The 19098-nt window shown below is 37.9% G+C and overlaps 2 protein-coding genes across 5 annotated transcripts; one reads left to right on the plus strand and one right to left on the minus strand.

The window, feature by feature from the left end:
- The first annotated feature begins 21 nt into the window (after nt 1-21).
- Nucleotides 22-14137, plus strand: rcan1a (regulator of calcineurin 1a). Of its 2 annotated transcripts, XM_084122707.1 has the most exons (5): nt 22-477; nt 10648-10938; nt 11893-12066; nt 12611-12770; nt 12912-14137. In XM_084122707.1, exons 2-5 carry the CDS (start codon nt 10852-10854, stop codon nt 13079-13081), a joined length of 591 nt encoding a protein of 196 aa, XP_083978833.1. In that variant the 5' UTR covers nt 22-477; nt 10648-10851; the 3' UTR covers nt 13082-14137. The 2 variants fall into 2 exon arrangements, with proteins under 2 accessions (XP_083978833.1, XP_083978832.1); XM_084122706.1 differs by lacking the exon at nt 10648-10938 and having other exon boundaries at nt 34-477.
- Nucleotides 14138-16536: 2399 nt separating this feature from the next.
- On the minus strand, nt 16537-18538 carry dnajc28 (DnaJ (Hsp40) homolog, subfamily C, member 28). 3 transcript variants are annotated; one of them, XM_084122881.1, is made up of 2 exons: nt 18398-18538; nt 16537-17828 (listed from the first exon to the last, which is right to left on the minus strand). In XM_084122881.1, exon 2 carries the CDS (start codon nt 17795-17797, stop codon nt 16664-16666), a length of 1134 nt encoding a protein of 377 aa, XP_083979007.1. In that variant the 5' UTR covers nt 17798-17828; nt 18398-18538; the 3' UTR covers nt 16537-16663. The 3 variants fall into 3 exon arrangements, with proteins under 3 accessions (XP_083979007.1, XP_083979008.1, XP_083979009.1); XM_084122882.1 differs by having other exon boundaries at nt 16537-17802; nt 18398-18507; XM_084122883.1 differs by having other exon boundaries at nt 16537-17720; nt 18398-18497.
- Between the last annotated feature and the right edge of the window lie 560 nt (nt 18539-19098).

Here is a 19098-nt window from a genome sequence, read left to right on the forward strand (position 1 = left end):
CCTGCTGGAATCATTAAATATGAAAAAGGAAACGGGAAGTTGTCGAGTAGGTATGTCGACGAAGCTGACTGTTTTCCGCAAATGATGGTTAAATCGAGGTTGCTTATAACTTCCAGCTTAAAAGACAAACACATAGTTTATAGTTAAAAAAAAGATCAACTGAACACGTAAATGCCGATTGAAATCGGTCCCCAAAGCATGCGTGAGTCGTTTAAGGGTGATGACATTGTCATACAGTAGACAGATAGCTTAGCTTGCCTCGCAAGCCATATGATTTACATACACAAAAAAAGTAGGAATTAAAACTATTTAACGACCTAGACAGTAGTTTCCTATCCGTTTCATATTTACATTATGCAGCAGTCAAATAATGAGGACAGTGAGGCCACCGTGGACGTGCATTTTACCGACCTGACTGATTCACTTGTGGCCTGGAAAGTTCCTGTGGATGTTTTTGCCATTGAAAGCCCTTTAAGAGTGAGTAATATTGAATTAATACTCCTGTATCCCTCTCATGAATCTTATGTTGACCGGGCATGCATAGGCTATATAACCGAAATAAGTAGACCAAAGATGCATTTATGGATGGACTGAGTATGTTCATATATTCTTGGACTTTTAAAATGCCATTGCATTGAACATCAAAATATCAAACCAAGTGGCATTTTCAAGTAAGATAGCACCAGCACAATTTTCAAACAAAACATTTTACAACAAAAAAAAAAAGTGTTTTAGATCTGAGATTACAAAGCAATTTAGATAAACTATATTTGGACACCTTTTTCAAACATAGCAGACATATCCATTTTTATTGTGACAAAAAAAAAATTTCTGTAGTTCAAGGCAACAGATGTTTTCTTGGTTTGACGTTTGTGTTATCAAATGCAAAAGTTAATGGTCCATATTGACATGATAGCACCATGCAGTTATAGAGTCGCACATTTATGCTGTGAATGTGTCATGCTCTATTGAATTGAGCTCTGGTGATTGTGAACTAATCTTCACCGTAATCTTATTTAATGAGCCATAAGCAGATATAATCTTTCGCCTAATGATATAATGCAAGCATCATTTGATGATTAAGCAGTCGAGATAGCCTATGGTTGTATAAGTTGTTGTGTAACTGGTAATATTTTAATTTTCTGTTGAATGCCTGTAACTTGGAAAAGACTGGCTTTTTTTGTTGGTATAAAGTGTTACAACGGCTAGTTAACCTTTCGACTAATGGAGTTTTTGGAATATTTATGGAGATTTGGACATCAGTGGTGTGACTTTAATTTCCCTGACAGCTTCTTTGTTCCTCATTGTAAAAAGGAAAATAGGAACTTGGGGAAATAACATTCTCATTGTAAAAGTTTTTGAGTCAATCCAGAATTTTTGTGTGGTTTGGTTCCATATGGTTTATCAAAATGAAACATTTCAACCATTTATCAGTACACTGTGTTTTAAAGGTGTCTTATACTTCCACCATAATTTGTTTAATGGCAGCTTATGATGTATTGAAGTAGTAGCCAGTGCTTTCAAGAAATGGAGATTTATTATATTCCTCTGCGTCCTTTGAGTTTAGGTCTGAAATATTGGAGTAATTTACAAGTCAAGTAGCTGAGTGAATAAACAAAAACAATAAATAACAACCCATAATGGACTCATTTGTTTGCTTTTTTCCCTACAAGATTATTATGACATTGGAGTGGTGAATAGGTGTGTTTGTTATGGCTGAAGAAATTTTCCACTTGACGTCATTTTTGTTGAGCTGTTACACAAATCCTAGTCATCAGCCAGCCTTAAGTCAAGTTGTAGACAATGTTATTATAATGTACTAGAGAAATTACTTGTTTCAACTACCCTTTTTTATACAGTCCAGTTTAGAGATTAATTTACCACAGTGACGCACTACAGAGTTTTTGTCAGTTTGTCATGCCTGGTGATAAATTAGCATTTGGGGTGTAATACACAATAATGCAAGCATTGATATCCAAAGACTAGAAGTTGTCTATAGCACAAGTAGGTTATATTTGAGTCCAGGCAACATGTTTCTGGTGTGTGCAATTTTCCAAATAGGATGGAAACCTTGAGTTGAATGGAAATGGGATGAGAGCATACTAGAGATAGAAAACAGTCTGCTGTTGAGAATGGATAAAATGGAAAATCTGTTCCATTGTGTTTCCATTGTGTTTTGCAATACGGAAAAAGGAAGCAACATGTATTACAATGCTGATGGTTCCGGTTCTAAAATATGATTGAAGGAGCAGGACATGTAACCACCATAGACATTAGCTATGTTTACCTTTTGTTTCTTTCAGTCATAATGAAATCATTCCGATTGATGAATCTGAACGAAGTTTTAGTTTACATGAACGCTAAATAAAATGATCGGGTTGATGTGCACGTCTAGGTCTGTCACAAGTTTCAAATCGAATGTGATCTTTTGACACACCGCAGGAATATACAGAGTTTCCTGCTGTTGGCGCATACTAGCCATCCTCCTTTTCTTTGTTTTAAAAAGCAGTCTTAATATTATCTATTTCAGGTCCTAAATAGGAGACAACGAGCACATGAAGCTTTGCGCCATGCTGCTTAAATATTTCAAGCAGTAAAAACACCCCTTCCCGCGCCCAAAACAAGGCGTCTGCAGATGAGAGTCTGAAGGAAGGACTCCTGCCCCCCAAAATGCGATCGCGAATAGTCCGACGGAGGGCCCCGCTTCCGCTACCTTCCGCTGGTCCCTGCCCCATGCTTGGGACGGCCCTGCTGATAAGACAATGTTGTCCTGCACCTCTTCACAGACGATGAGTGGAGGGACAATTTTAGAATGACGTGACATTTATAAAACTTTATACCATGGTCTGACTGAATACTCGATTCTGATTGGCTGGAAGGAATTAAACCGGTTAATACACAGGTCATTCCACACCGTTTAATTCCTAGTCAGTTTAAAAGGGTGGTATAATGCCCTTTTCACAAGATGTAAACTAAGTCTCTGATGTCCCCAGAGTGTGTATGTGAAGTTTTAGCTCAAAATACCCCACAGACATTTGTATATTTTTTTGAGGGTGAGCAAAAACACACTGTTCTGTGTCTGTTCCTTTAAATGCAAATGAGCTGCTGCTCGTGGCACAGAGGGCGGAGCTTCAACAGCTTCAAACAGCACACGGACATGCACTGAAAATTTCAAACACGTTTAGCCATTTATGTTCAAACCGGATTCAGAAAGACGGAGAGACTCAAGAAGTGACAACATGTAGAAGCAACAGGACATTTCTGAATGGTTAGTTGATGAATTTATGTAGCTTATGTGTAGTTATCTTCTAGTCATTGATTAGCATATTCTGTCTTGATAATCTGTAAATCGTGTTCCGGGGGCTGGGTTTATGTAAATTAGGGTTGGTGATGTCACTAACCCGGGATGAATATTGTGTAGCTACTACCATGTAGTCCTTAAAAAGCTAGTTCTTTAAAAGCAAATATCTCCCTTTGCTTTGAACTTTGAGAATTGTAACTTTGCAGATGTTGTTTATGCTCAAACAGCAACATTACACACTAACTAAAGTTCAAAAAGTGAAATCATAATCAACCACCCCTTTAATCACCGTTCTATAGACCTTATGCGACAGAGAAACGAGGGCGCCGCCATCTTTAGAATATTGTCTTTTAACTTACGTTTTTGCGGTTGCTCTGTATATTTCTATGGCATTGCTGTCCAGGAGTAATTAGCTTTTTAAGTGGATTTACTTAATGTAAAATTAACGAAAGTTATCATGAGGACTGTAATGTTTAAAGCAGATGACTTGACTTAAATGTCAGTCGACCGGGAATATTTTAAAACGAGCCGTTCATTAATAAATACGCAAAATCGCTGTAAAAATACAGACAAAAGACAACGAGCGCAGCGCTGAAAAGAGGCGGGGCTACATAAGGTCTATATTAATGCATTGTTTTCATTGAAGTGCACACACAACATACCTTACTTACACACACACAGAGAGCGGAGATCGCGGTGCGCACGTACAGAAACATTTAGGAGCACAAAAACTTATCAACGCTAACCGCGACTTCTAGTAATGCAATCGTTTCGCTACTGAATCGCTACATTATAGGCCTATTCCTCAGCAACGAGGGGGTTACATCGCTATTTTTAAGTAATTAAACTCACAGCTTCGTTGTTAATCGATAGAGATGCTGATTCATCTCTCTCTCTCTCTCTCTCTCTCTCTCTCGATAGATAATTAATTCAAATAAATGCTATAATTCATTTATTGAAACAAATGTAATCTTACTCACTACTTTATTTCTGTGTCTTATTCAAAGCGGGCAGAGTGCTAGATCTGACAAGCCATAATAACTGACGAGAATAACGGTCAATTTTACCCTACCCTCAAATATTGTGCTGCAAACATCAATAACAGCTTTATGTTGTCAATGCTGGCTAATGACCATGGTATAGGCTAAGCGGGATTATCCACAGCTAGTGGAGGCAACCATACTCGGCTTCGTGTGGTTCCTTCCTTGCCTCAATGTTCTGTATTAAAATGGTTTAATGCACAGCTAACCGAGGATTATCCCTTATACATATTAAACAACAACAGCTTGTTCAGTCCATCATACGTCATTACCTTATAGTTCTACGTCACTGCACATGCGCAGAACTCTCCAGTTTCGGTTTTCAATCCGATCAAGTGTTTACGTGGCCTATCAAACGAATTAGAAAAGGTTTTAAACCACCCATTACAATCCGAATGAAATTTAAATAGAATTTGGCCAATTAATTCCGATTGATGTGGTTACATCATGTGACTTTCTTATTTTGACTGTGCTACTAGTCCGATTACAGATGGATTATTAGGGTAATGTAAACGCACTGAGAGGGACACAGCCTCCCACAAATTCAGTTAGTGATCAATCAGTATGAGTTTTTCAATGGCAGAAACATTTTGGTCATCTTGAGTTTTAAAAAAAAATTGTTTAGCCTACATTCTTGTGGAGGAGCCTTGTATGAAACTGTTGTAAAATAGCTGATATACACTTGTTATTGGATAATAAATTGAATTCTGCGTTAATGGGTAAAGTTATTACTGCAGTTTGTCTAACATCATCCTTTAGGTTGAAAACATATTCTATACAATTATGCTGCCAGTGTGACATTAGACTTCAATCGCCCCTATAGAAAGCATATTTACACTGTCTGAATCGTTCCCTATCCCCTTTATAGTGCACTATGTGCCATTCAACATGTAGAAAATACTAAATGTGTGAAAAAGTGACTGATTTTAGACGCAGCTTAAGCGTCTGTGTCTATGTATCTATCTATTTAATGTAGGGGGATTGGACAGAAATCTAATGAGAAGCTGAAGTGCAGAGTGATGTCATCAAAATCGTTGATCCATATTTGCTGAAGTGAGAGACGCTTATATCTTCTAAATGCAAATTTTGTCATTGTTTTGGAGCACACTAGTTTATAAATAAACTTAAAGGTCCCATGACATGAAATTTCCACTTTCTGAGGTTTTTTAACATTAATATGAGTTCCCCTAGCCTGTATATGGTCCCCAAGTTTCTAGAAATTTTAATCAGTGTAAATCGAGCTTTTGCTATTTTTCTCTGCCTTTGAGAAAATGGAAGCTCAACCGGGCTGATCTTGAATCTCCTCCTTATGACGTTATAAGGAGAAATGTTACCTCCCCTTTCTCTGCTTTGCCCGCCCAGAGAATATTTCTCACCCATGAGAAAATGAGCTAGGAAGTAGAACGCGCGCGCGATTTTAGTTTGTCCACGAGAGATATCATGGCTTTTGAGCGAGCGAAGCATAATAATTGCTCAATAATTGGATGTACAAATGAACATCGAATGGTCAATACAGAGCTGGGCTTGCTGAACGTCGGACAAGTAAGTCAACAAGTGATATATAAGTGTGTTGCTTTACTGTTTATGGTTACCTAGCTTGTTACACGTAGAATGTGGCTGTCACATTAGCTATGCAGTTACTTGCGCTAATGTAAAGGTAGACAGCATCAAGTTACACACACTGTAACGCGAGTGTTGTACATTTCTTTGTTATTTGGATAACCGTTTTCCTGTTGGTTATATGGCGCGCGCGATATCCGCATTTCAAGATCGCAGAGCTTGATGTAATTGTAATAAGATAAATTACAGACGTTACAGATCTCTCATGAAAAGGCAACAGTAGGTTCGCGTTAGCTACATGATAATAACTGTAAACCATCCAAATAAAGTACCGTATCCAGACATAATATTTTAAACTAACCATTCGGAAACGTCCTGCTGGAGCCGCTGAGTTGCAACTTCTTCATCCGTTGCTTCTCCATCTGGATCAGATTCTAGGTCAAACTGAAATGCTTGAACCACTGCGTGTCTTCGTGCCATTGCAATATATCCAACATAAACAAACATGCATGGTACATTGCGCAAGATGGTCATAGGCCACACCCACCCTCCACCTTGCGCCGCCTTTCTCCTCCTCATTAGTATTTAAAGCTACAGACACCGAAACGGCCCGTCTGAAGGAAGCTCATTCTGGGACTGGCTTGTAGTGGCTATAATTCTGCACCGAGGCTGAATTTTTGGAAAGAGATTTCAGATACAGTACTAAGGACCACTAAGGACTATATTAAAGCCTACAAAAAGTAGCATGTCATGGGACCTTTAAGGCTAACATATTCATATTAAAAGCCAAAATAACTTCAATTTTGATTTCATGGGGAATTTAAGAGAAGTAGATAATGACAGAATTTTCATTTTTCGTAGAACGGTCAATTTAAATGTGGTAAGCCTAAAGCCACACAAACTTTAATTGAGTGCATGTTTTCATGCACAAGTTTCACTGGAATAAACAGTTTCTTTTTGCATTTTCACCAGTTCTTAGCTCGTATTTTGACTTTGCTTCTTTCTTTTTTTTTTACCTCCATAATGCAGATGATCATCATCTCCGCCCCAGCAAACAAACCTAATTTCAGAACCTATCATTGTAGTATCATCTTCCACCCTCAGTTCTTTGAACTTGCCTATTTACAGTGGAACAGTTGTAAACAAACTAGTGCAATACATGCAGTTTTGTGAGCCACCTGTATGCTGTTTTCCATCTGCTTTCAACTCAAGCTAATGACCATTTAACAGCGTGGGAGGTCTAAAGTCTTAAAGGGATAGTTCACCCTAAAATGAAAATTAAGTCCTGAAAAATTATTTATTTATTTTTCTTAAAATGTCCCGATCGTGCTTGCGAGTGAATAGCAACCAGCATCAATCTTATTAAAAAAGTCTGATCTCATGCGACACATGTCTTATATTCCAAGTGCTCTGGTAAACGATATGAAATTTAATGTATTATTCTGACCTTAGCCTTTGGTCTGTGCATGGCTATGTGATGTACACATTCGTGAGACTCTTTTAGCGCTCCAGTTCACTCTTTCTCACCCAGAAAAAGCACACGTTGTGAGAAATCAAGATTTAATAAAACTGGACAAGAAATATAACGCCTAGAAATCCCCGAAAAAACATCTGTGTACTTTCTTCACTGAGTTCAATATCTCCGGACCAGAGTCACAGTCAGAATGACAGTTGACAGATGTGAACGCGTTAACGTCTTTACGACGAACACAACGGATATATTTACCTCTACCTTCTCTTACTCAGAGAAGAAGGATGGGAAGGTACATGGATGGTATTTCATGTCGCGTTTTTGTTAATCTTAATTGCTCTCAACAGCCAAAAATCTTTCTCCTGCCACATTCACCATTTGCTTATAATATAAATTTTGTTCAAGTTTCCACATGTACAACCTATATTCAGGGATGAGGATCATCTTCTGTGTTGCAAACAAAGAATTTAATGTCTATTGTTAACGTGAAAGTGTTGTGTAGTTTAGGCCATTGTAAATTGAAACGTAAATCAAAAGCCTAATTTCCAAGGCTTTATTGATCTTTGCTACTTTAGTTTAACTAATTAAGAAACACTTTTCTGGGACATGTTACACTGTCTAGTTTCACTGTATATTTTCTCTGCAGGCAATAAATGTCAAAATGTGTGGCTTTTTGTGTGTGTGTGGTTATTCACAGTCAGCTGAGTTTCTCATGATGAAAAAATCCACTTTGGTTGCTGCTTTCTGTGGAAAGTCTGTAAGGAGTTTTGACACTTGCTCTGTGCGACATGGGTCCTCGAGCTGTCATAAACTCAGCTGGGTGTCTCAGTGGAAAATATAAGCTGTTCTTTTTAAATGTGATTCTGATATCAAAACCACAGCTAGGGTCTTATAAGCAAAACACAGACTCATTTAGAAACTTTCATGGAAGTTTGAACCCACTTCCTGAATTGGTGCTTCTAAACATGAAATGTGCCATTTAAGTTGACAAATGAGTGACATCAGCCTGTAGGCTAAGTCATGCTCATAGTTTCTGAAAGCTTGAAATGGACCTCAGGTCAGTTCCGGCTATTATTTTTAGGTAGGCTAATAATATGTGCTCTCTACACCTTGTGCCATGGCCCACTTTCCACCTTTACACACATTTATATATGATGAGTTCATTTGCCAAGAAATAGATAGCAGATCATTTTATTTTCCATTACATTGATTGCAGATGATAAATTCATTACAATGACAGAAAACCCCCTTTAAATTTGTAATTACAGTAACGGTAGATAATAATATTTCTCGTAACTTTGATGGACTTAGCTAATATTTTGGATCTAGCCATTTGAAAATGAGGAATTCAACTTGTTTTACGCTTCTGACTGGAAAGAAATGTTTTTAATGTATAATGTTTTTCATAATAACACCTGTCAGATGCTTTCCACCCGTATAAAAGCATACACAAAATACAGCAACACAATGCTGCTCTGTTCACCATTTTCCACCCTGTGTTTCGTCCTCTTTGTTATTTGGTTTCATGTTTTTTTTTTTTTTGCTTTTCCATTCTCTAATAAGAGGCTTTGTTCCACTGGAATCCCAGCTTTTGACTAAAACATCTGCACACATGACTGACAGATGCCTATGGCTAGTGTAGATCGTATCTCTTATCTCTTTACCAGATTGAGAGGTGGAAAGTTTGTGTGGAAAGAATGGGAAGAATGTTCACTTCAAGGTTTTATATAATTTGAGAGATATAATTAGTCAGTTAATACAGATAAAAGAAATGTGCTTGTGATTATGTGCAAGGACTGAAGAATAGTCAGAGCTAGTTATGTTCTCTCCTCTGTAATAAAATGCCAATAATAATATAAATATAAAAAATATTTAAAAAAATGTTTTAGAAAGTAGTCTCTAGAAAAAAAAAGTAAAACGGCAATATCGTGAAATATTGTTACAATTTAAAATAACTGTTTTCTGTTAAATGTAGTTAAAAATGTAGTTTATTCCTGTAACAGCAAAGCTGAATTTGCAGCATTGTTACTCCAGTCCTCAGTGTCACATGATATTACAGAAATCATTCGAATATGCCGATTTGGTGTGCAAGAAACATTTTTTAATTATATGTCATATAAAAATGGTAGTGCTTATAGTTTTACGGAAACCGTGACCACTTTTTTTCAGGATTCTTTGATGAATTGAAAGTTCAAAAGAACATCATTTATTTGAAATAGAAATCTTTTGTAAGATTACATTGAGTCATTTTTATTTGCATTTAGCATTCTTTTTTCTCAATGCTGTCCACAGACCAGCAAGGTTTTTTTTTTTTTTTTTTTTTTTTTGGAGAACTGCATTTTAAGTGTTATCAATCCTATACATATTCCCAATTTTAATTAAAGGGCCAAATGTGTTTACCTTATAAAATTACAGTTAATCTCTGTGCATCAGCTGTACCGTCGTCAGTTTCAGTATTTAGTCTCGATGTTTACACAATCGACAGGGAGAATATGGATAGTGTTTCTAATACTTGCAAGACTCGGAGAGAATAACGTCATGCAGATCAGTGTTAAAAATAAGCCTGACAATGTGACAGCTGAATGCCACTTAAACAGATAGCAAAAGAAAAGCTGCTCTTCAATAATAACGGGACAAATCCACAGCCCCTGGAGTCAGACAGGAGAAAACGAGAGGAATTAACACCCATGGAAAATATGCTGCGGGCAGCGCTTGATAACACAGCTGCCCTTCTGCCCAGCTCAGCTGATTTAGATTTTCCATCAAGATGGGAGGGGAAGCGTAAAAGAGATATACAGTGAGATGAGCGATACAGATCATTGTTTTACCACATCACCGTGTGTCCTGAAATAGTGTGACTGAATTGAGCAGAGATTGGCCGAACTGAATCTGAGCCGCATGGAAAGCAGTGTCACATAGTTTCCAGGAGTTGCACTCTCAGGGTGTGTGTGTGTGTATGTGTGTGTCTATGATTAGTCAGCAGAGCCATTGGTTTCAGTACAGAATGGAAAAGGTGAGGCGGAGTCTGCAGTGGGCGGAGCCTGTTGTTGTGCAGTTGTGAGGGGCCTTTATATAAAACGAGACGGATGAGTGAGCTGCAGTCTTACCAAGCATTCCAGACGTTTGATCGGTGGTGCAGGAGCACAGACGATTCCAGAAGATTCTCTCTCAGCAAAGTAGCGTCACGTGACCACAGTAGCCTACAAAGACGCTGGGGCTTATATTTGTGTATGCATTACTCAGTTTGACCCATTTCCTTCCTGAAAATGCTCAAGGCTCTCCGCGGGACTGAGACCGTCTGAGAAGTACAGGGAAAGCAGGAGCGAAGAGGGTGATTTCGAAAGCATTTGTTTCCTGAAGCAGGCGTCATTCGTGTCCTCACGCTGGGGAAGGCAAAACGGACACGTCTCAACCCCTCCTGCCCTTTACGTTCTCTAAGCTCTCAAGTCCTCCGGAGGATCCGTCAACGGGCTTCAGTCATGCACCTGAAAACCATGAAGTGCAACCCTTTCTGCCTTATCGCTTCCTTAGAGGATCTGGATATGTTTAACAGACCCGAAGAGAGGGTAAGGCTTCATTGACATGGTGCCTTACAATATTGAAATAGCATTACACTTTAAATAAATACTATAGAAAAATTACATTAAACTGCTGGAATATAGTTGTTTCAGCCATTAATCAGAATGAATGACAATAATAGAAAGATATCCGAAAGCTGTTTGAATACCCTTATATAATCTTTTGTCTTTATTGATGATGACTAAATTTGATTTGTGCTTTATGTGTGGTTTGGGGTTGACCAAATGACCTACTTGTGTATCTTTTATGTATTAAGCTAATGATCAGTTGGTTGGTTGTGGTAGGGATGGTTAGATCATGGAATAAGATGCTGTTGGAACATTTAATGAGCGTTTGTATGGACAGTTTGGGGTTTTTGAATCTGACGTAAGCTCTTACGCACACATGCATACACTACACTTATAACTTGCCCAATAGGAATAACCCAGGATTTGTGGGTCATACTCTACTAAATCCCTGCATAGCTTGGAATGGTCCATCAGGATAGTACGTCTGCATGTTCACACTGTGCAGTAAGTCTCTGTTACCTTGGAAACCAATATCTTGTCGAGCACTGGCAGACGTGGTCATTTTTAGGATGTGTATTAGATTAGTACTATGTGCGTCAGTAAGGTTTAATATAGAAGCGTTTACTGAATAACAATCTGGCAGTATCCCCAAAAACAAGATAAATGGATTCAGCACCGTAAAGTCTTACGAGCGCAGTCTCGCCAAAGGGTGGTTGGTAATCTAGTGGTTTAGGATTAAGGTTTTTTTTATAAAGGTTGCCAGTCTGAGCCTAAATGGAGGTACACTTTCAAACACTTGACATCAGATTACTCCACAGGGAATGTTTATTTACTCTTCTTGCTTCAACAGCAAAATGTTAATTTCTTACTGCTGTTTCCATGAAGATGCATAGTCAGATGTATTAATTTGATGTGTTTTCCTCTCACCCACAGGCTAGTTTTGAGGATCTCTTCCGTGCCTTTGACCGAAACGTCACCTTCCAGTTCTTTAAGAGTTTCCGTCGGGTGAGGATAAACTTTACCAATGCTCTGGTCGCTGCGGAGGCAAGAGCAAAACTCCACAAAAGTGACTTCAACGGCAGGGAGGTGCGACTCTATTTTGCCCAGGTATGTCACCTAAAAGTAGCCTATAAAAATATCTGTGTGTGTGTAAAATATTTATTTTATTATTTGTATATATTAATGTAATAAAATTATTATATAATTGTATCATTTAATAACAATAAGTATCTTTATTATCTTTCATTTTAATATTTTTATAGAAAAAAATTGTCAGATGTTTGTATAAATGACTTTTCACTTTGCGTCAGGGTTTATTTTACAATAACGATGAACTGACTGTATAAACAAAACAACTAAATAATAACATTGTTATTATATAGTATATTATTTAATAAATATTTGTATTATTTTTCTATTTTTATATATATATATATATATATATATATATTATATATAATTTATTTACTTTTTTACAGTGATGACTGCTAAACTTTAATGCCTTTCCACTTTGTGTCAGGATTTATTTTGCAATAATGACCAACTTGACTACATTATTCCTTAATTATTCCTGTTTATTGCATCACACCTGGTTATTTGCCTGCTTTTTGTGTACTTATTATCACAAAAAAAAATCTTTTTTTTTTTCTAGTCTGTGCACATTGGCAGTCCACACCTGGAGCCTCCTAAACCAGATAAACAGTTCCTCCTGTCCCCTCCTCCGTCACCTCCTGTGGGTTGGGAGCAGGCAAAGGACGCCACACCTGTCATTAACTATGACCTTCTGTGTGCCATCTCCAGACTAGGGCCAGGTACAACACATGTAACGTCTCACATTCTCAATGAATCTTTTTTCTGAATGGTCCATACTTCTGAAATAGGTCAGCGATTAAATTATTAATTTCATTTGGCCTGCTTTGAGCTTCTAAGAATAAATTCTCTCTGTACGGCAGGTGAAAAGTATGAGCTCCAGCCAGGAACTCCCACCACTCCCAGCGTGGTTGTTCATGTTTGCGAGAACGATCAAGAAAGCTCAGGAAATGAGGAGGACATGGATGGTGGCAGACGTCCACGTCCAAAAATCATCCAGACCCGTCGTCCAGAATATACTATCACGCAGTGATCCTAGAGAACCTCTCATTGTGCCATAATCTTTGCTTTACTATCACAAGACCCTCTGGGGATCTGCAGAGGCACACAGTTGGTTCTCCTGACCACTAGAGGACGCCTTAAGACAGAACCTCAGCCCTGTGGAGAGAGACATGATGTATATGTCCACTGTCTCATAGGACAATGGGGTTCACTGCATGCATTCGTTCGATGGTAGAGTGACTCATGTTTCTGCAGGCTGGGGGTTTTCAAGAGTGCTTTCATTGGTAACTGTGGCCATGGAGAACATCAGTCTCATATTGTGTAGTGCTTTTTGGATCTTGGGAAGCATGTTGAATCCCAGTCATTGGGTGTGTTGATATGATTACTTTGTATTTCCTTTCAGTTTAGCTTGATATTTTCAAGCTCTTATTTAATTAACACTCAAGTGCAAGATTATTGGAACTTGAACTAGAGTAAATGCTGACTATGAAGTAAATATTTTGTCATAAAATGTGTGTGTGGGTGGGGGGGGGGTTATTTTTCCCATTCATATGGCAATTGTAAGTCTCATTCCACCTTATGCCTCAGCATGTTCCTAAATTACAGAATCACAATTTAGTGCTCTCGTATGACTAACATTTTTCACAGCTTTTTTTTCTGGGGGAAGGTGAGTTAGGGACTTATATGAGAGTCCATTGTTTTAACGTATTTAACAAAACATACTTTTTTAAAAATTCCCAAAATAGTCTTTAAGATGTGTTTTTAGGATGTACTGAAAGGAATGGTCCTCAATTTCATGCACTTGAGTCATTTGTAGGACCATAACACTGTAATCAGTTTTGATTGAGGACTGTTACACTCTTTACCAGGATGAACATCAATTGATTTTATTACATGGAGCTTAATAATATATTTCTGATGCCTTTTACTGTTTGTAATGTCTGTATATAATGGTATATGTTGTTTTGTTTTTTTGTATTTTACTTGGTTTTGAAAATGTCACTGACTTGGAAATGGCTTGGGTGTTTGTCCTGTCATAAATAACAGCCATAACATGTCATTAAAATAAGTTGTTTTTCTTCACAAAGTTGTTCTGGCCTTTTTAAGCAAAACTGTATTTTAGTCTGCAATATTGTGAGTGTTCTGACTTTCAGCCCACATGCCTCTTGAGTTTTATGCATTTAGTCATTTTCAAAAGATGACTCAGCGTACATCCAGTATGCTGGTATTGCAATCATGACGCAAGTCGAGGACTTTTCAAGGATATGTCTCTCTTTCTTTTTTTTTTGCCTTGAAATAGAATCTGTAAAAGTCTCGAATGCCTTCCTGCCTGCCTCAATGTACGCCATTGTTCAACTTGCGTGTGGAGTTATTTAGCATCAAGGTCAAGCTGGCAGAGGTGATAGAAATATCTACAGTCTCCATGTGACTCATGCCCATCTCCACCAACTTTTAACTAGCTTGTTAAAGTCAAAAAGATACATTGAAAACATCACTCTGTCCTACATAACTGTTGATTGGGGATGGGGCTGATCTGTTCAGAATTTCATTGGTCAGCTAGTCTTTTTTCAGACTTTTCTCCCTGAAGAAGCTGATGACCTTGGCTTGTTAGATTCATTAAAGCTGTTGACATTTTAAGAGGGTTGGATCATTGAGTAAGTCTCTCCATGTTCATAATGGGGTGGAACCATGATCTCAGATACTATCCTGTCTACCTTAGTCTATTTCTTTTTAAGGTACGACACAAGAGGACTAGCAGGAAAGATTCACAACACAATTTTTGGCTTCTAAAGAAAACCAAAAGTTAATTTCCACCAAAGACTATAAGGTATGTTTGTTATAATCATTTTATATTATATTATTTTCTTACTGTAGAAAAATATGTGTGTGTATATATATATATATTTGATTATATTTTATACTGAGCACTTGTTGGCTGCATTGCCTGCACTGCCTGCACAAGGTTTAATTTTCCAATTTAAAATAAAATATATGTACTTTTTATGTATCAATTTTGCATACCGTTCACCAGCGCTTGAGTATTATTTTTATGTTATTAATTATATTTTAATATATAGCTAAATGTAATTTATTCAGCAGGCTGTACTCCAGTCTTCAGTGCACATGATCCTTCAGAAAGCATTCGATGCTGATTTGGTGCTCAATAACTTCTTATTATCAATATTGAACCATTATGCTGTTTAACATTATTGTGGACACCGTAATACTTTTTTTCCACAATTCTTTGAGCACAAGAAAGTTCAAAAGAGCAGCATTTATTTGAAATATATATCTTTTGTCGCATTTTAAATGTCTTTAATGTCACTTTTGGTCACTTTAATGCATCATTGCTGAATAAAAGTATTGTTAGTTTTTTTTTTTTTTTTTTTTTTTTTAAATCTCACTCTGACAGATCTCAAACTAGTGTGTATACATAAGTACAAATATTTTCAAACATTTAGGCTTTAGCATTTAGATCAAAACAGTAAGATGATGAGAAACAAATTCAGTCAAGGTGTGTTCAAACTTTTGACTGGTTTAATATATTTGGCTATAAGTATTCCATCAGATAAATTAAATAAGTTATGAAAAATACTAATGATGGATCCTATCTGTATTTATATTTATTGAGTTTGCTGTCTGTATCAACAGTGGGAAGAATGCTAGAGCAGAACTACACAGTTGTGCATTCTCTGCTGGTATCCTGGTTGCAGCACTACTTTAATGAGACATGGGCAATGGGAGCAGCTCCATACGTGCCTCCACATCATCCACCTTTGCATCTGAGTGGAACTCCAGTAAATGATCAAGGTCACGGCATGATCTACATCTGTCTGATGGTGGGACTCTTCAGTTTCTTTACCTTTGGCATCATGTTCAGCTATATCCGCTCAAAGAAGGTGGAGAACTCACAGGATCCGTATCATCAGTATATAGCTAAAGACTGGGGTAGTATAGCATCTCCTGTGGTCATCAGCAACCCGTCTGCTCTGGGACACCTTCCAGGGTACAGTGGAAAACACCAGGAGTGGGCCTAGATTAATGTCGTTGACTTCTTTTATCTCCATACGGAGTATAAATTTTATTTTCTGGTTCATTAAATTGAAAATATATATATATATTTATGTGTCTCTGTTGTTCATTTAATTGAATTCAACATTCAGTTTTGTTTTATAAATGGTACAGGTTAATCTCAACTGCAGTCTTAAGGCTAGTGCACAATATCCCAACAAGGCTGGTGTTTGTTGGGATATTGTGCATTAGCCTTAAGACTGCAGTTGAGAGGATTTTGTTGGATCAGTGTGTTATTCCTGTAGGCATTTGTTGTAACAAAATGAACATGTGCAATTGGCATCTGTAAGGTCATGGAATGTTTGAGATGTCTGGTAGGATTTTCCAACAATATGTTACATATTTATATTTAGTATTTATTCATCAACAAGGTATTATTTATTTATTATTATTATCTTATGATAGTGTTTAATAAGCAAGACAATAATTGTTTCATACTTTATTACAGTTATAATAAAAACATGGAAGGGGCAAATAAATTTGAATCACACTAATAATAGGCCAATAGGTGAATTACAACTCTGCATTTTTGAATGTAGCCTCATTTAAGTAGATTCTGCATCCATGTGATGAGTCCTTGTCTGGTGTGCTGAGATGTTCTTGCTGTCTCCATCTGCTCATCTTGCTTCATTTCTTTTTCTCTTTCCTTCTCTTGCCTGAGCAGCTGATCAGTTTTCAGTATTTTCTCCAGCTCCCTCTTCAGGCTATAATGCACCATCTGCCTGCTCATGAGAGGGACAATCAGGTTGAAATTGTCCACTTTCTTGTTGAGTTTCCCCAGTTCATCAGCAAACACAGCGCAGTGCTCCTTCCACTGGAGGGTTTCAGAGTGTCTCATGGGTTCCCCCAGCCTGGCCCTGACCTTCTGCAACTTTTCCCTCATTTTAGCGATGGTTTCCCTGATCTCCTTCTGTACCACAATCCATTCAGGCTGGTAACCGTTGTCGATGAGGATTCTGTTGAGGTTGTGCGTCATGGGGTCCATATACGGGTTATGATCAAACTTGTTGAGTGGTTTGCCGGTGCCACTGAGGTTCTGGAAGTCTCCACGGGCCATAGACTCCTGGATGAGGTCCTCAACCAGCCTTTCTACCGCCTGAGTGATTTTGATCTTCTTGCTGCGCAAGCGTGCATCCCGGGTCACAATGGCTCCTTCTTCTGCTGCCGCCTTCTCCATCTCCTTGCGTCTGTACTCCAGAACCTGGTCGGTGGCGCGGTCAACGCGAATCTGCCGGTACTGTCGTTCTCTTTGACTGGGAGTGCCAGAACCAACTCCTTCAAAACTGAGGTAATGTCTGTGTTGAGGGGCATTACCTTTAACTTTATCTTCCTCTTCTTCCTCCAGCGATTGGTTGTACTGTGAGACAGACTTCTGCCGGCCGAGGTGAGTAAGCACAGCCCGATAGGCCTCCTCTATCTGGGAAAAAAGAGCCGCATCTGCCGTGGGAGCACCGGAATCTGGATGGTAGAGTTTGGCCATGCGTAGGTAAGCCTCCTTTACCTCTGCAGGGCCGCTGGCTCCATCATCAGGCAGCTGCAGCAGACGGTAGCTCTCTCTCAAGCCGTGGATGATAGCTCTAGAGCTGAGGGCTCGCAGGCTGAGGGAACAGTACAGAGGCAGGAGAGAAATGCGAAGGTCCCCGCTGTGTAACCGTAACAATACCCAGCAGTTCATTGTGCCTATATGCAAACAGCACCGGAATATACTGAAATTACAAGATAAAGCTAAAAATAATTAACATTTAAGTTACATTTATGTATTCATACATTGCTTTAGAAAGAAACTATCAAACCAAACACTAAGTTATGCAAAGTTATGCAAAATAAATATTAATATTGTAATATGTCACTGGAAAAATCTAAGATTTAAGACAAATATAATGATATTAGTGTAAAAAAAAAAAAAAAAAATGACAGCACTAATATTTATGATATATTTATGATATGAGATATGTCTCCTGATATCTTCAAAAGTTAAACCATCGAGCTTTTATTTTGGCGGAAAACATTATTTACATTTCATAGTGTTATTACTTGTTAGCATAATAGCTCATTGCTACGTCAGATTTTACAAAGTGTTGTCAATAACTCGTGCGCTAGTGTTTATAGATGATTACGATAAACATATTTGATTATTTGTCCACAAAATACTCCATGTTATACTCCCATGTTATTGGACAGGTTTGTTGTAGCATAAGAGCTAATGCTCAAAACTACATATCAAACATGAACACACTGGGTCATTCAGCCTAAAAACAGTAAAACAAGGACATACCAAGCTCGGATTTCTCCACCGCAGCGTGAGTTAGGTCACCATGTATTTAGGTTATATGAATGACACCGTTTTGAAAAAAAAAAATGCACTGGAGTTTGTTGTTATATATTAATGTCGAACAGCTTGCTGGGAAATGTAGTCACTGTTTTCAGGGTAAAGCGCGTTATCTAATTTGTCCTTTAGATGGCGACAAAAATCAACAGCCGAATTTTAGAGACGTTCATAACAGGCTTAATTCTTTCTCTTTTAAAAAAATAAGAAAATGTGACCATTCTGGAAACAATCCAGGGCCAGGGATGTGTTTCCCAAAAGGACTGTGATCTAATTTGATTGTATAGAGACCATTGGTGCCAATAGTTCTGTGACCCAGATGACATTAGTTCACTTTCTCTCCACCACTGACAGCAGAAGGTTAATGTGTGTTAATGGGTGGAGTGCAAGTGACTGGAACAATGTCTTTCCATATTGCGATCACATGAACTCTACTAAATTGGACTGTGTAAGAAGCCAGCCAATTCATGCACATGTAGTGGATTGTGGTGAATGAGCTAATGACATACTGAGGGGTCCAAAAGTCCATTTCATTAAAAAATTATCATAATTTTATCATTATATTTGGTTTGTCCCTTTTTTACTGTAATGACAGTGCTCAAGTTGCATGAACTCATGAATTTTCCTTATTCATTATGCCAGAACCCCTC

Source organism: Abramis brama (assembly GCF_963993115.1).
Source record: "Abramis brama genome assembly, chromosome: 8".
Classification (NCBI taxonomy): domain Eukaryota; kingdom Metazoa; phylum Chordata; class Actinopteri; order Cypriniformes; family Leuciscidae; genus Abramis; species Abramis brama.

What these genes read in the sequence shown, in the direction of transcription:
- dnajc28 (XM_084122881.1), bottom strand. Translation starts at nt 17,797, where the DNA reads ATGAACTGCTGGGTATTGTTACGGTTACACAGCGGGGACCTTCGCATT.
- rcan1a (XM_084122706.1), top strand. Translation starts at nt 355, where the DNA reads ATGCAGCAGTCAAATAATGAGGACAGTGAGGCCACCGTGGACGTGCAT. An exon ending in CCATTGAAAGCCCTTTAAGA is followed by an intron (nt 478 to 11,892) that starts GTGAGTAATATT and finishes TCTCACCCACAG; the next exon opens with GCTAGTTTTGAGGATCTCTT. An exon ending in CATCTCCAGACTAGGGCCAG is followed by an intron (nt 12,771 to 12,911) that starts GTACAACACATG and finishes TCTGTACGGCAG; the next exon opens with GTGAAAAGTATGAGCTCCAG.